The sequence below is a fragment of the Ischnura elegans genome, chromosome 1, assembly GCF_921293095.1.
Source record: "Ischnura elegans chromosome 1, ioIscEleg1.1, whole genome shotgun sequence".
Taxonomy (NCBI): Eukaryota; Metazoa; Arthropoda; class Insecta; order Odonata; family Coenagrionidae; genus Ischnura; species Ischnura elegans.
In genome coordinates, this window is record NC_060246.1 from 33,151,643 (window position 1) to 33,165,859 (window position 14,217).

Below are 14,217 nucleotides of genomic sequence, written 5' to 3' on the forward strand. Positions count from 1 at the left end.
TATTTCATCATAATTTTTACCTCAAACCTTAAACCATGTCTTACAAAATAAGACAAAGAAACAACAAAATTGTGATTCATTTTCTTCAGTAGGAGAAAACAAATTTTTGGTAAAGAGATATAGACCTCAAATTTTTGTTTTACTTCCATTTTTAATCGATTAGTAGAACTATAGTAACCCTCACGGCTATCAGCGCATGCAGTAGACAACACCGAAAACAATAATATCATGTTTTTCTCTATAGCCGCTTTGAATAATCCAATGATAAATTTTACTTTAAGGGATACGAAAAGTTTAATAATTATTGAGGGAGATTTAAACCTCCTATCTATCTATCTATATGTTGCTATGACTGGGAAAAACCGAATTCAACGAATAGGGAAATACGAGAGATCTTACTAAACGCACTTACAAATCACTCCGATGCCCATTTCGAAAAGCATACGAGAGGAAATAAAATATAAAACCTTTTAGCAGTAAGCCAATTTTGATAGCACCAATCGATATTCTCCACGGTTTAAGTGATCGCAGCGTAATTTTTGCAGCTTAAAATATAGCAGAAGAGTCAGCTTGTAAACCAAAAAGCAATATTTGTCTATTTGATCAATGTAACTTCATTAAATTTGGCGAGATTATTGATGGTTCATACACGGACTCCGTAGATAAAACAGAGGATAAAGGCAATGATGCATCATGGAAAAACTCTTAAGAAATTCTACGCAAGTAATGAAACAAAATTTTCCGCAAAAACTTAAGACGTGATAGTAAAGAACCTCGCTGGTACAGCAACGATGTTAGGAGGGACCATAGGAAACAGAGAAAACTGAACAACTTGTTCAAAAAGTCCGTTACGTTAGGTGAAATAAAAGGAATTTGAAGGAAAAGCTGAGCGATTAGTCGAAAACTGCTGGGGGCGTACAGAAAGCGTTAAGGCCATCTTACACGGGGCACGTACTAGCAAAATCAGACGTGTGTACGAAGGCGCAGTCAAAATTACGTCGTGTAGGGCGGTGAAATGCTAGAACACATGCGAGAATGCGTGGACGTGAGATGGCAAAATAGCCCGTTCTAATTTCGTTCATGCATTTGCGGAATTCCATGCCATTGTAGAAATTGATGCAGTTCTAACCTGCGCAATGCCGTGCCCCGTGTAAAACGGCCTTTACATTGATGTTAAACGAATCAGGCTGAGAGTCGCTAAAGACTCGGAGGCTGCCGGCAGGGCTTAGATTGCTAGAGCAATTACGAAAGGATATCTTTCAGAGCGACACGGAGAACATCATATCAAATAGACCCCCACAAAATTTGCAGGTCCGACAGAAACGATACCTACATTAAGTGAGATGTTTTACCTAACGGATAAGCATAGGAATTTATTTTTATCCCTAAAAGTAAAGCATGGCGAAACTTCGTAAGCGTATTTCCTTTTTTTTTGTAAACGGCTGGTATCCTAACACCCACGCGCCACACGTCTATTGAGGCGGCTTACGGGCATCATGTCCATGTGCTTCTTCCGAGTAGCAGCTACTCTCCCACTCACCCTTAGATGACCCAAGTAATTAACATTCCACACTGCGACGATGGTGCAAGATACTCACTCCACATAAGTAAACAACATCCAAAATACAATCTAAATAAGGCGTTTCTTCCGTTTCGCTCCAACCAGATGATTTAGGGGTGAATAAAAAAAACAAGTATCGAAAAAAATCCATTATAATGAAGACTGGAATCTATAAAAAAAAAAGTGAAAACAATGTCGATTCATTGCGATGCTCAAATAATCACGAAAATATTCTGTAACACTGGAAGAAAACTACAGTAGATCCTGAGTTTTGATGGTCAAACCAGAGCATAAGTACCGTAAGGTAAGGTAGATGAAGGATAAATTACCAATCAGTCTTAGCAGCACAAACATTTTAGAATGCCCACATCACCATTTGAAAACGGGAACAGTGCAAAACATTCACCACAGATAAAAAATATATCACCACAACACCATGCTTGACTTTTAATAAAACCGTCTGCATGTTCCAAGAGCATATCACAACTTCAATACAAGTTTCTCTTCTCCTCATCGTATCACAAGAGTATAAAGTATTAAATGATTATCTCGATGATTTCCGAAAATCTGGAGATGATAAGTCTTCTTTTGGCCAAATTAAGGTAAAATAGGTGAATTACACAAATAAAGATTTATTTTCGAGGAAGTCTAAGTCTGTAGAGATGAAACTGCTTCCAGGGAGAATAATGAGTTCCATAACCCACCATACTCAACGACCCAGTCTTAGAGCCAAGAATTCAGGCGGTTATTTCCACAAAAAGCATTCAGAACAAAATCCTCAAGAAAGTGGAATATAATGTGTTTATTAATACTATGTTACACACCGTAAAACAGACACGCAATACATAGGTCACTTCATAAATATTCTATCTTCGTCGACGAAAATTTTCTGAAAAGGTGAAACTATATGCACATTTTTATAGTTCTCGCCCAAATAAGGCTTCTTCTTCACAGCATTAGATGTGGTTTGAATGTTCCCGATGAAACGAGTTTGCACAACGGTTGGACATTTCGAAATATCTGTTCCTTTGACACCCACACACAAGAACGACGGAAAGAGTACGGACCTAACGGGATCCCGGGCTAAACACAAAATCATTGGCACTCGTGATGATAGGCATGCAGGTATATCCCTGCAACACAGCCCCGCGATCTGCCGAGGCTCACACAGCGACCAGGAATGCGACGAGTCTGCAAAATATATGAATTTGATTTGAAACAATATCCCATTCCAGCAAAACGAAGGCCATTTTCCAACAAAAATTTCCAATCATGGAGTTGAAATGAAGACGATATATTCGTAAAGAAGGAAGGAGTCCAAGCAAAAGGGATGGACCAATGCTTACATCCCAGAAAAGAATAAGTTTGAACCAGAAAACTGAAATTTAACCGAAAAACTAGAATTTCCTGCTTGAAATGTAAAATTCAGATTGTTCAGTTGTAACGGTAAAAATCTTAACAAATAATGCAAAGGGATTTTTCCTCAACATAAAAGTAAGTATAAGAAAGCTCTTATACTTCGTGTAACTCAACGTACTTCAATTAAATTATTCCTGTGTTTGACATGATTATCATTATTGCTGGAGTGAATTCTCCTTCCAATTTTTTTCGTACAACAGGTATTTAGTAATCATGAGAATTCAATTGGAAGAGTTGGAAAAAGTTTGAATATATTGGACAAAAAAATTAACATACTATAAGCCGTCACGATTTTTTTATTGTAAGGCTTCCATTCGTACCAGTTTACCTTCACTAAGTTTTAATTAGCATTACTTACGCACAGGGTACTTCGATGGAAAAGGTCTTTTCAGAATTCATTCAGCAAAACAAGTGCGCAAAGGTGAACACACCCCTTATTCTATTCAAGCTCGTCATTAAAGATTACTGAGCCACAACCATTATAGAAACAAGAACACTCCATTCAGTTAAGATATAAGGACAACACCAGAACCAGTAGTATCTTAAGTTCCAAAGAGATAATTTCAGCCAACTTATTTCTCACCCCACTGTCAATCAAAGGCAATGATTTTCATTTAATCCTGTAGATAACTTGCACAACATGCCGATCAAGAAATTTTAGCACACGCAGAGAAAAATTCACGACGAAGATAACCTAGTATCAATGAGCCTCCAGCGTAAATTCCGACCATCAAACACGGACATCGCCATTCAATTTGACGAGGGTCTTTAGGGGAAAGACAACACAACAAACTAAGAACACCAGATCACTGGCACAATAAGCAAAACTGTATCAAATCACTACAGTCAAAGAGTTTATGATTACAAATTATTATGCATTAGATTGTTATAAGGTTTCAAATTAGATCATCGACTCACAACAAAGGGAACTATTACCCATGCACGAACAAAATTAGAACAGGCACTATTTTCAGCTCATACGGTCATAGAAGTTGATGTGGTTGCACGGAGAATGTTTGTATCATGCATCTACATATTAACTGGGACGTGCTATAGTGTCGAGCGATCAGATCTTACACATCGCTTTCAGATTGTTTTTATCATGCAATTTTATGACACTCCGTAACCAAACGTCATGAAGCACTATTAAGTACAACGGGGGAAAAGTATCTCGGCAAACTTTTTGCCGCCACAATCCATCCACGAGAAATTGTTTCCCTTCTGATGGCACGTTATTCTAAGGCCAAATGCACCACAAGGGCATTTCAAACACGTCCCTTCCTATTTCCGCCGTAGAAGTCGTGTTTGAGTATACGCAGCTGGCCTGCCGAAGGTGTTACTCGCGCAGGTTCCTGAATGGCTGATTGCGAGTGAATAGTTTGGCCGAGTCCGAATACAAGAGAAGGAGCTACATGTGAAGGAAAAACGGGAGGAAGAGAAAAAATGTGGGGAATTTTTGACACGAGAGTTAAATAGAACATTTCAAAAGCATTGAACAAAGGTTATCTAATGCCACCATTCGAGAACAGGTGGTGAAAATGATGAAAGACGATGTGGCGAGTATGAATTTTCCTCATCCTGAAAGAATAACATGATATGGGAAAGGAAATCGAATTTCATGCGGACCAATATTGTCGGCAAAAACTTTCTCGAGATACTTTTTCCCCCACAGTACATCCACAGAAGCAGCGTAAAAGTAAACACACCCATCCTCTGAGAAGTGGTTTGCGAAAAGATTATGCGAATAGAAAAGTATACAGGCTGTCAATCCCTCCGCAAAGTCAATCATATAACCTGCCATAGTCAAGTCAGGCCCTTAAACTAAAAAGCATTGGGGAAGAAATACGGCATTACTTCAATACTTGCAACTATTTGAATCCATAAAGCCAAATATTATAATTACTAACATGGATATTTATACCGCTCGAAAAAATGGAGACAACCTTATCTTTTCAATGGGTAACAATGTATGAATACCCAAAAAAATGGACAAAATAAGAGCGCTGCTAACATAAATGTCCTTTCATCTTCAACGGAAAGGGAAGGGTAAGATTAAAATGGTCTTTCGTACAGAGGGCCCGATTATTTTGACCTTAAAGGCTGTGGTTTATCCATTCAGCATCGGCAGTTTTTCGTGGCGACCTGACCTTTTTCACAAAATTACATCAAATGTCTATTTTCCCCACGCCTTGAACTATGTTAAAGCAAAATTTCAACGAGTTTGAATTGAATCCATGATTTTGAGGAAAGTAAAGACATAAGAATAGTTACAAAACTATTATCTATCATACGATAGAAGGCATCATCCAGGCTAAAATCAATACATAATTAATAATTGATACTCCACGTTTGAAATGAGAGGCTGCAGTTCATCCACCTCAAAGAGAAAGTTTTGGGCAAGAAATTATACAGAATCACCACGTGAAGAACTTACATAATTAATATAAATGTCTCATCCTTACCACTTGCACTTCCATGTAACAAATTGATCCCCCTTCATCGCTTATCTCGTCGTCCTCGTCTTCCACACTCATGGCGTTCATTAAATGGCCATCATGCTGAAAAAAATGAAACCATGATAAGCCGTCGAAATCGGCAGATAAGACTTATGTTTTTAAAATCTTTCCAGGAATGCACAATGCCTTAGCAATGGACAAAATAAGAAGAACAATTAGTACCTACTCATTTCAACTCGTAAAGAACTTCAACAAGCCATAAAACTGAGGATTTGAGATAGTGAGATAAAAGTGTCAACTCACATGCCTCTAATTTTGAATAGTAATATTTTGATGCAATTAAAAATAAAATGGTAAATGAAAAGAAACGAAAAGGTTGACTATACAAGGGATACAAACTCTGTATAGCCACCGGCGTACCTCAAAGAAGCCACCGACACGTGCAATTAATCACACCAGCACTTAATGTGCACTTCCTGATGGCTCCTTTAACTGCACTCGTGGGTAAATCCGCAATCACGGTCAAGAAAAATGAATTTGACGACAGTCACTGGTTCTTCCATATTAATCCACTTTAAATGGAAATTCAATAGATAAGGAAGCGATTGTTTTTAGTCTTAGTGTTTTCATAAAAAATCTGGCATTGACGATAAAGAGCAAAGTCGCAAATACAAATCACGAAAACGACATGCTAATGTTGCAATATCTTGTGTCACGAAAAAAGGAAATTTTCAGTCTTTCTCTCTCTCTTCTTCAAAACGAGAACCGTGAGCCAGTGAATTTTACAATGAAAAAGGTCGACTTCATCCCTTACTAGAGGGTCACAATTGACACAAGCAACTAGACAAACCACGGAATTGACGAAAACATAATAAGGATTAGGAAAAAAATTAGAGTGTTGACAGGAGACTTTGGTGTGATTCCTGCCAAACTACCGCGAAAGTTACGTTAGGAACACACGAGAGGTAGAGAGAGAGAGAGAGAGAGAGAGAGGGAACATGGGGTCATATCCTGCATACACAAGTACCCGACTTGCTGACGGCGCCTGGAGATGTCTCGACGTCTCGGGAGGTGGGGCGACCAAAGACTCCTCCATCAGCACGCCGTCAGGGATCTGCGCCCCTGCGACCACAGCCATCACGGCGAACCCCACCCACAGAGGCGGATGGAACGGCGAGCGCATCGTAGGCCCCTGGACGAGGAGAAAAAGAAATGTTACTTCTAATCCACCGAAGTGACGCGAGCATACTTTTTTTTAAAAAGTAGCAGCTGGAGGCAAAATTTTGAAAATGAAAGAATTAAGTCAAAGCCGCAATTGAACACTTGTCATTCGTTGGTAATGCCATCGTGAACCCAGATGAATGAAGCCATTCTAGGCTTTAGGTATGGGCAGGAATATTTCAGAAGTGGCGGCTTTGAAGAGGAGTGGCGGACAGACGGGAATATTTTTAAAATTTGGAGGATAAACGAAGGGGAAACTCAACGTCGGCGTCAGATTCTAGGATTCGTAAACTACTAGAAAAGGCATTTATACGAAAGACAGGAGAAAATCCTTCCAACGGGAAGGAAACTTCAGTTGTACTATCAAAAAATCATGAAAACTCCTGTCGAATTTTCACAGAAATATGTACACTTTGACTAGGAATCGAAATTGGGAACTTTCAAACTGATAACCATACCAGTTTGATGAAATCTAAAGCACCATAAATGAAAATTTACTTCAAGAATATGTACCTTTCGTAAACAATTAAAAATTTTGATGAATTTTACGATGGAGTGATGTCCTCCAAAATTGTGAGGAGGAAAAATTCAAAAGAGTCGGCAATCGGCCATTTCCTTGGCTGAAAGGACTTGGCCCTAAAATCCTTCCCGACACTCGACGAACGCAGCAGCCTCGTTCGCGACAGACATTATTGAGAGGGTGGCGGAAGACGAGTGCAGGCAGGGCAGATCCTTAGCAGAATTCGCTGGAGGAGACAAAGTGAACGCCATGCGACGGACGAGAAAAGTGCGCATTGCCGCGCGATGGCGTGTGAGCGGAAGTGTCGGCCACTGCCTCCCGAGACGAAGTCTCTCATTTAGCTCTTCAATTCTCACTGCGTACGCCGTGGGAGAATGAGAGGAGATTTAACGGAAAAAAATGACCACGCACGCAAATTATTTTTTTTCCTCAGGCCACAACTAAGCGTATTCTTGTTAGCGGAACAGGCAGAACGACCCCTAAAAATCTGCACTTTTTCGTTACGGATTGATTTGTAGGTCCTTCACATCGATCGCAAAATTAGACTTGCGCGAATAGAGTAAAATACAAGCTATAAAATCGTATTCAAAGAGAAAGTACTTTATTCTGATTGATATTTATGAAAAAAATAAGCAAAAACTCCCATGACCAAAGATGTGGAAGCATCATTCATTCTGATCATGAAAATTTCTTAACAACGTTAATTAAAATTTCTAATTAAAATTAACGAGAAGTAATTTAAAGAGAAATTATAAACCAAAAAGTGGCACTGATCGGTCGGTCCATAGCCGCAGGCGACCCCTGAAATAATTCCACTAGGCCCGCACCACTATACAAAATAATAATTTTAACACGATAACAGATAAAGAGAAGGGACATGGAGATATTTTGATGCTCAAATTTAGTAAAATGATTTTATAATTACAAATATATCTCGTAGGAGTACAGGATTCGTGCAGCCCACAGTCCGTCAGTCTAGAGCCATTCCGACTTGAGAATTCAGTCCGTGGGCACTAAGAGGTAGACGGCCCCTGCATTCAAGCTAAATAATCGTAGCAACATTCACCGGCGGAAAAAATATTATTCATTTAAAACTGAATTCATCAAAAAAATCAAATCCATCATCCGACCGAACACTGTGGGAGCCATGTTCTCCTGTTATTATTCATAACATAAGATCCGAATTTATCATGCTAAGCGAAAATACTATCATTGTTACGATGAAAGGTTTGTTCTAGAATTGCACTTGTATATTATGAAAATACACGGAATATTTTAGCGTTTGTGTCCTCTAAATTGGCCTCCTATCAGAAACTCTCTTAAAATATCATCATTAAATTCACAAAACATACACTGAACAATCATGTGGCCACAGATATAAATATAGGACCTGAGCCGTTGGGCAGACTAATCCGTTGTGCAGATCATCAGGCCGTAGGATTTTCCAATACCGCGTCCACACACGGACTAGAGCGCAGACATTCGGTAATCCAATTTCGACAGCAATGAAGGATGTAACTACAGTAAACTGCCATCAAAGTTATCTCCACTTCGAACCCAGGCCTTTCATTTCGTCAAAATCACGTCATCAATATCACCTTCAGTACTTAAATCTGTAATCGTAGATCTGTGTGCAGTAACCGCACTACTTTTCTTTGGAAAATGAGATAAGGATGAAAAAATAAATTATAAGAGAAATTTTAACTATATCGCAAGCACATTTACCTTTCTATATTTTCCCCAGTATAAATAGACAAAAAGTCATCATTACATTGCATTCAATGATTTTTTTATAGTGGTAAAGATAACATTCAGACGGCGTATAACCTCGTTTGACCTCGGTGAATGCGGTTAGAGAGGTTTCGGACTAAACGCGCAAAGTTGGGCTTTGGACTCCACAGCCAAAAATTCTTTACTGGTCTATTTCACCATTCTCAATTCCGAGCTCAATTACCCGCCCACACCCACGGCACGGTGGTCAAAGTACAATAAATTATTTTAAATACTTAATAAGTGGAACCTGGCTCAGAGTAAAAAAAAATCCACTGAAAACTGGAAAAAAGTGGATTCGTATCTGCGATACTTTGATTTCGACGAGCACGAACCAGATGACAATCTTAACCCATGCTACTCCACCTAGTCACACTAAAATTAACATAGAAAGTAACATTACGGGCTTCAAGCATCAATATTTATACACATAAAATGAAAAGACGCAGAGATGAAAGTTAGAAACGGCTAAAAATTGCATAGTACACCACCTTAGGGGTAACCCTGATTGATTAAACCAGTGACTTTATGTTATCTCGTCGCTGGAACCGATAAGAGCCAAAGCAATCATTCAAGTATCACTGGTATGTGTTAGACGTCACAACATTGGTGGCTGGCCATTACTGTACTCGTAAATTTACTTACTTGCTCTTTTGGAACGGACTCCACCAAACAAATGTCCTCCGACAGCGAAATTTTCGAGCCAAAAAAGACACTAGGGAAGAACATAGCTTTTATATAAGCACGTCCAAATGAAGTGGAGAAGCCACTCCAATGAAGAATCAAAGATAAAAGCAATTAACTGGTGGGTACCTTTCGTGGTGACTTACTCGGCTTCTACCCTCCTTTCAATCTCCAGAAGGGAAACCTTATTAACCCCACTGTTAGGCAATAAGGACTTTCCAAAGAAAAAATAGCCACGCCTAAAAATACGCATCCGAATGCGACAAGGAAAAGTCAACGAATCATAAATTAGGTTCCTTCCACAGGTTTTTATCGATAAAGTCAAGCTGACTTTGACTAATATCAGGTCAGCCTAAAAACGTTTTCTCAAACTCGAGAAAATCGCGTCAGTTAATTACGAAATAATTTCCTGCGAATTTATTAGTAAAAACAACATTAAAAATGGAGATACCTAATACCACTTACATACTAAGTCAACGACATAGACATCATTTTTTCTTATAAACTCGTAATTTTAAGGTCCTTACATCATTATACCAATTGGCCACCAATTCCAAACTAACCATATAAAACAATGAATTAGGAATAAGAGACTAAAAAGTACCAGTCAAATAAGAGAAGCAACGATTGGAACACTAAGCTAATAGCTAAAAGGAACGAAAAAAGCTATGAATACCGATTGCTATAACAGAAGCGGATCAATTTCAAGCGGAAGAAGCGAATCGACGTGACGCACTGGTGACTCGAAACGTCACGGCAATAGACCAGACACCTACTATTCGTCCGTTACCGAACTGTGCACCGTGATTCCGGGCATGGAATAGGGATTTTCCCCTAGAATAACCCCGCCTCTTATCCTGTTGTATGGCACCGAAGGTTATACCGAAGAGAGTTTCCTGCTTCGGGTTTCCTACCGTCAGCAACGAAACAAATTTTTCCTGATTTTTTCCCGTTGGATGAAATGATACAGTGCTGACAATAGCATGCATTAACCAGTTAAATTGAAAAGATAGCGAAAGAGACCATTTCAGCAGTAGGTATCAACACTGGTCGACTACAGATTATATCGAGCAGAGGTGAGAGAGAGGCGAGCAGAGCAGAGGTGGAAATTTTACATTAAAAGCCTATGCGACCTAGGCGCTTTAACTGCAGAGAGCTTTCTCCTTTTCAAGTCCTTATTTCAAAAAGTTGCGCTTTTAAAGATAATAATGCTTCGTAAATTCTAATCAATACTGCATTTTATGGAACAATTAAAATTACGTCTCACTTATAATTTCCTTGAGAACTCCTAGAACAATTTTCGAAGAACCATTGCGGTATCAGAGAGAGAAATGAGGATTTATTTAAAGATGGAATTGATAAATTATCTGGATGGCATGCCACGGCCATTCTCTCGTCGTTTTAATTTTGAAATAAGGCCCTTTTAACGATTAAAGATGGCACAAATCAGGCACCAATGCAGATTAAATGTACTACCGAGTAAATATTAGCAGACATTAGTCAAATCAACTCGCAGCTAAGATTAAAGCCACCGATTGCGTTCAACTGATAGTGCGTCGGCCTCTACTACTAGATGTAGAGGTTAACTGCAATATAAGCGCGTTTACTCGTCGAATAAGCAGTCGTGGACAAAAAGCGACGGTATTCCGAGGAGGTATGGGTCTATCCCTGAATAAGATAGGACATATAAATGATACTTAAAGCCGGTGAAGATTACTTGGCGACGGGAAGCCGCCAATAATAGGGTGGTTTCCTATTATTTTTTTATTGCCTAAATCGAAAGATTATTACTCCTGGAGTACGTATTTCACGCTTTTAGATTTTTAAATGACGATATCTATTTTTCGCGATTAAATGAAAAGTGAAAAATTTCAAGCGCGCGAAAACGCAACGCGTAAGTAGGAATGATGGGAAAAAGTCCGTGCGACGCATTTCTGGTTCCCCCTCCCGCCTTGTGAGGTGACCTTGATCGAGGCTCTGAGCGCTGATAGGACGCAGGATGCTAGCGGGTAGCTGAGTGCCTTGCTGGCTGGTAGCGCTTGGCTTAAAAAAGGTTTATTAATACCTTATCAAACGAAGAAAACTTTCCGACCTTAGCCAGTTTAAATAGGTGATTATTAAGACATGTTTCCCTGAGCTCTGTGCCTCATGCATGCATTGGTAACCTCAGACGATGTATAACTCCTATCCTCTCGTGTAGAAACTAGGTCCCTGTGACGTCACGTGGAGTGGAATCGCATGGGCGCCAATCTGGCCTTTTTCAAATGAGGATAAAATTTGACCCTTGCCATTCGTCTAAACCGGTATTTCAAAAACCAAATAATTTGTGTATTATGAATACACTAATGGTGGGTAACGAATCGCAATCAATGCCTTTCGTTTTCTTTGATGAAGGAAACTACCCTATTACGCTTCCCATCATCGGGAGAAGAGGGCAGCCGCTCTTCTTCAGATGAGTGAAGACGGAGAAAACAGTGGTTGGTACAGCGATACTCATTTCACTGCAGGCGTGGTAACATTTACTTAAACGGCATAAGTACTGCGATGTGGAAGGCAAGGGGGAAACCATAACATTATTATCCCGAGAAATGACAGCTGCTCCACCCATTACGTCAAAGAAATGATTGCATTCTCTCGTGCATAAAATTCCGTAGGTAAAGTAGTCCCCCATTCGAAATCAGCGAAATAAAGTGGCTGAGAGAGGGAGACTTCTGGAGTGTATGCCACATGATTATGCACACTGCACCTGTAAATGGTAATGTGGGAATCGGTATAACGCACATAAATAGTGCCGGAAGGTGGGTGAAAAGCTTTCTGCAGTATAGTGAAAGAATAGTCATGCTAAAGTCAGAGACTAAACCGGTAGATACCGAAGGGGTGCAGGTTCACATGCCAACAATCGGAAATGCAAATGAAAAGGTAGAAGACATATAAGAGAATATCACATAATTAATCAATAGAGTACCAAGGGCAGAGAAATTCATTATTTTAGTTCAACAGAGACAGGCGTTATTTTAGGATATTGAAAGGGTTTTGACACAGAGTAGTAAAGACAGAAGAATAACCAGAAAACAAAAATATATAAATCAGAAAATAAGTAAACGAAATTAAAGAGGAGAAAGATTACCGGAATTCTGCATGGAATACAAGCAAGTGGTTTCTAATAATTTATTTAAGCATCATAACTGAAGATGATGAAATAATGACCGTGAAATATGCCAGGAGTAATGAGAAGATTCCAAATAGACAGCATCATGATGAAGCATAAATTTGGTAACCTGGTGACAGACTGCAAAAGCTAAGCGACCTTGACCACAATTTTATAAAGATAAACTGCCGCCTAAAATAAAAAAACTGGAGAAAACGTCGAAGAAAGTGTGATAGGTAGAAAAACTGAAGGAAACTCAACACCAGCTGGCATTTCAAAACACAGTAGAGAGTAAAACAAAAGGGGATGTTCCAAGAAATCGATGGAAGATAGCTAGAAATACCTTAAAAGTTAACTACAGGAGGCCGCAAAAGAAGTCCTTGGGAGAGAAATGCTGTCAAGAAATATCCATTAACTATGGAAGACATAATGACTATATACAAGCTGAACATCAAAGCAAAGAAAAGATAAGTATAGGCCAGCAGTAGAGTAGTAGATGAGCCCAAGACCAATCTGAAACTATGAAGCCATAAACTTGGGAAGGTGAAGGAGTTCTACTATTTGGGTAGCCAAGGGATGAACAAAGGACGAATCAAGTTTTAAATAGTTAGAATAGCCCAAGTGAAAAGGGCATTCCTCAAAAAGAGACATCTCCTTACAACTTAAAATATAAGCATTTTAAGTTAGGAAGCAATTTATTACGATTTACATCTGGAGCATGCTTCTATATGGTTATAAGCAATGGACAATAACAGAGGCAAGGGGGAGAGATTGGGAGAGAAAAGCCGTTAGCTATTAGGAGTATTGAGTGGAAAGCTGTAGCAAACTAATCCTGTAATTGATGGCTGATGTTGATGATGGTTTAAATCAATTTCACCAAGAGCTAGTGGAGCGATTGAGGCCCTCTTAGTGGCTTTCGAAATTTAGTGTTATGGAAGAATTATGGAGATCAAATGGATAGCTAGTGTGGATAATGTGGAAGTTCTAAGAGGAGTATGAGGGAACTCTTATGAAAAACTTAGGTAGAAGATGACATAATTTAATCAACCCCATTAAGAGGCATGACAGTCTAATAAAAACTATCATTGAAGGACAGATGGAAGGGAAGAGCAGCAGAGGTAGGCCACAGAGGAGATACAAAGAGCAGGTGATCAAGGATGTAAAGCAGAAGAGTTATGAAGGTTTTAAAAGATTAGCCATTAGGAGTATTGAGTGGAGAGCTGTATCAAACCAATCCTCAGATTCATGGATGATGATAGTCAATATTAATTTCACCAAAAGCTGAAATTAAGGTCCTCAGCCACATTTTTATAATGATTTTTTTTAATCACATAATTTGTTAATTCTTATATTTTAAAAATAGCTCCCAATTTATATAGCCATACATTTCTTTTCTGTGTAATCTTTCAGAAGTAATTTTTCTTGAGAATGTTGTGTT

At 39.0% G+C, this 14,217-nt stretch overlaps 1 protein-coding gene across 5 annotated transcripts in view; it reads right to left on the reverse strand.

Annotated features, from left to right (window-relative positions):
• Window positions 1-2,348: 2,348 nt before the first annotated feature.
• Window positions 2,349-14,217, reverse strand: part of LOC124158433 (phosphopantothenoylcysteine decarboxylase subunit VHS3) — a 29,146-nt gene continuing 17,277 nt past the window's right edge. The window contains exons 1-4 of one of the 5 annotated variants that reach the window (XR_006864798.1): window positions 7,171-7,786; window positions 6,456-6,628; window positions 5,443-5,538; window positions 2,349-2,752 (exon numbers count right to left, since the gene is read on the reverse strand). Coding sequence is in view for 3 of the 5 variants with exons in the window: in XM_046533529.1 (XP_046389485.1) it covers window positions 2,657-2,752; window positions 5,443-5,538; window positions 6,464-6,628; window positions 9,593-9,676 (441 nt within the window). In the remaining 2 variants the exon portion in view is untranslated. Of the gene's footprint in view, window positions 2,753-5,442; window positions 5,539-5,856; window positions 6,415-6,455; window positions 6,629-7,170; window positions 7,787-9,592; window positions 9,692-14,217 lie in introns of those variants that run through there. The other 4 variants (XM_046533529.1, XM_046533535.1, XR_006864799.1 and 1 more) reach the window with 4 other exon arrangements.